This window comes from Sinocyclocheilus grahami, unplaced genomic scaffold, assembly GCF_001515645.1.
Source record: "Sinocyclocheilus grahami isolate Dianchi unplaced genomic scaffold, SAMN03320097.WGS_v1.1 scaffold996.1, whole genome shotgun sequence".
NCBI lineage: Eukaryota > Metazoa > Chordata > Actinopteri > Cypriniformes > Cyprinidae > Sinocyclocheilus > Sinocyclocheilus grahami.
In genome coordinates, this window is record NW_015506175.1 from 82,446 (window position 1) to 84,178 (window position 1,733).

The 1,733-nt window shown below is 43.0% G+C and overlaps 1 protein-coding gene across 1 annotated transcript in view; it reads left to right on the forward strand.

Moving 5' to 3' along the window:
• Positions 1 to 185: 185 nt before the first annotated feature.
• The window catches only part of LOC107565357 (vacuolar protein sorting-associated protein 13B-like), a 99,415-nt gene continuing 97,867 nt past the window's right edge, over positions 186 to 1,733 (forward strand). The window contains 1 exon segment of the mRNA XM_016250573.1: positions 186 to 191. Within this exon segment, the coding sequence (XP_016106059.1) occupies positions 186 to 191 (6 nt within the window).

Below are 1,733 nucleotides of genomic sequence, written 5' to 3' on the forward strand. Positions count from 1 at the left end.
GTGTGTGTGTGTGGGCAGAATCCTCTTGACCAAAGCAGAAGGGATATCTAAACTAATTTACCCATGTTACGCTCTTTATGTTTCTCCTCAACTGATAAAAAAGGTTAACTCGATTATGTTTAATTTTATATGGAAAAACAAAACTCATTATATTAAAAAATCTCAGATGATTAAAGAATATAAAAATGGAGGTCTGAAAGCCACTGAATTTGAATCAACGGTTGGAGTACTTAAACTGAACTGGATTAAAACGTATTTAGCACAGCCTAACTCATGTGTGTGTGTGTGAGCGACGTATAATAATCCATGCTTTTTCCAGTGTACAGAGGTTTACAGGAGTTTTTTGTTGTTAATTTGTAGCAATAAAACACTGATGTGCCAAGCTATCAGAATTGAACCGAAATGAAACCGTGGTAGGAATTGAACCGTGGACTAACTGTATTGTTGCATCCCTACAGCAGATGTTCATGTATGAAAGCCCTGATCAATGAGTCTGTCTTTATCTGATGACTGTGCGGCATCTGCGCTGAGCAGACAATCACTCAATCCACAGTTTGCACAAACAAATATGAAACATGTTTCATGTTAATCTAATAGACTTTAGTCAGGGAAAAGCCGTATTTAATTTAAAGCACAGTATGGCGTCCTCTCTGACTGAGGTCCATAGCACTCGTGGTGGAGTGTGCATCTTTAAAACATGAAACTATTACAATGGTTTGAAAGTATAATCACATGAGGCTAGTGTGATAGAATCACTCACCAGTCCTGACTGAAGTTATATTCCGCTGCTCATTGAGTAAACCTTGTGGCCTTCATGTGATGTTTGCACAGAAAGGCATGTGAAGTGGCAATCTGAGCTTGTTTGCATGCAGCATCTGCAGCGAGTAACGCGGCCAGTAGTTCCTTCATCACAAAAAGGTGATTGAGACACTTTGCGGCTCAAATACTGAAGAGTTCATGTCAGTTATTGAACAACATGGAGATTGCTGTCTGTGCTAATCGACTGCACGTCACAGACACGGACGTCACAAAAGACGCACAGTGTTCCTTGGTGTCAGAAGCGTGTTTTCCTGCGCTGAAGCAGTGCGCGAGCGCAGGGAGTCGTTGTGAGGAGGTCCTGAGGCCAGATGGCCAGTCAGAAACACGTTTAGCAGGGAAGTCAATTAGAGCTGATTATAGCAGCTTCTGCAGAATAGATCTGGAACATATGCGTGTTTCACTGCGCTAATATCACCCAGCGCTGCAGCTACTGCCGTCTGCGTGTTTCTGCCATGTGGAAACGAGTCGGGACGGGTTCTGTTAAATTCCCAAACAGGTATTCGTTGCAGATGTGTTTCACAGAGCCGTCCCGTTCAGAAAGAACTTTTGGAAAATTGCAAATGACGTTCAGACAAATTATGCGCTGGTAAAGCTCGGCCCGGAGAGACCCCAAACCAGACGCAGAGCCCGAGAAACCCTGACCATTTCAGTTTAAACGTGACATATACTTCATGACACATGTTTGCATTTGCTTGCAGCTATACAAATAAAACAGAGAAACTGTGAAAAAAAGAAACAAAGTTACAGGTGAAGGTGAGAGAGAATGTTGAGTGTGTGTGTGTGTGTGTGTGTTGTGTCTCAGGTGGTGTGTGTGTGTGTTGTGTCTCAGGTGGTGTGTGTGTGTGTGTTGTGTGCGTTGTGTCTCAGGTTGTGTGTGTGTGTTGTGTCTCAGGTGGTGTGTGTGTGTGTTGTGT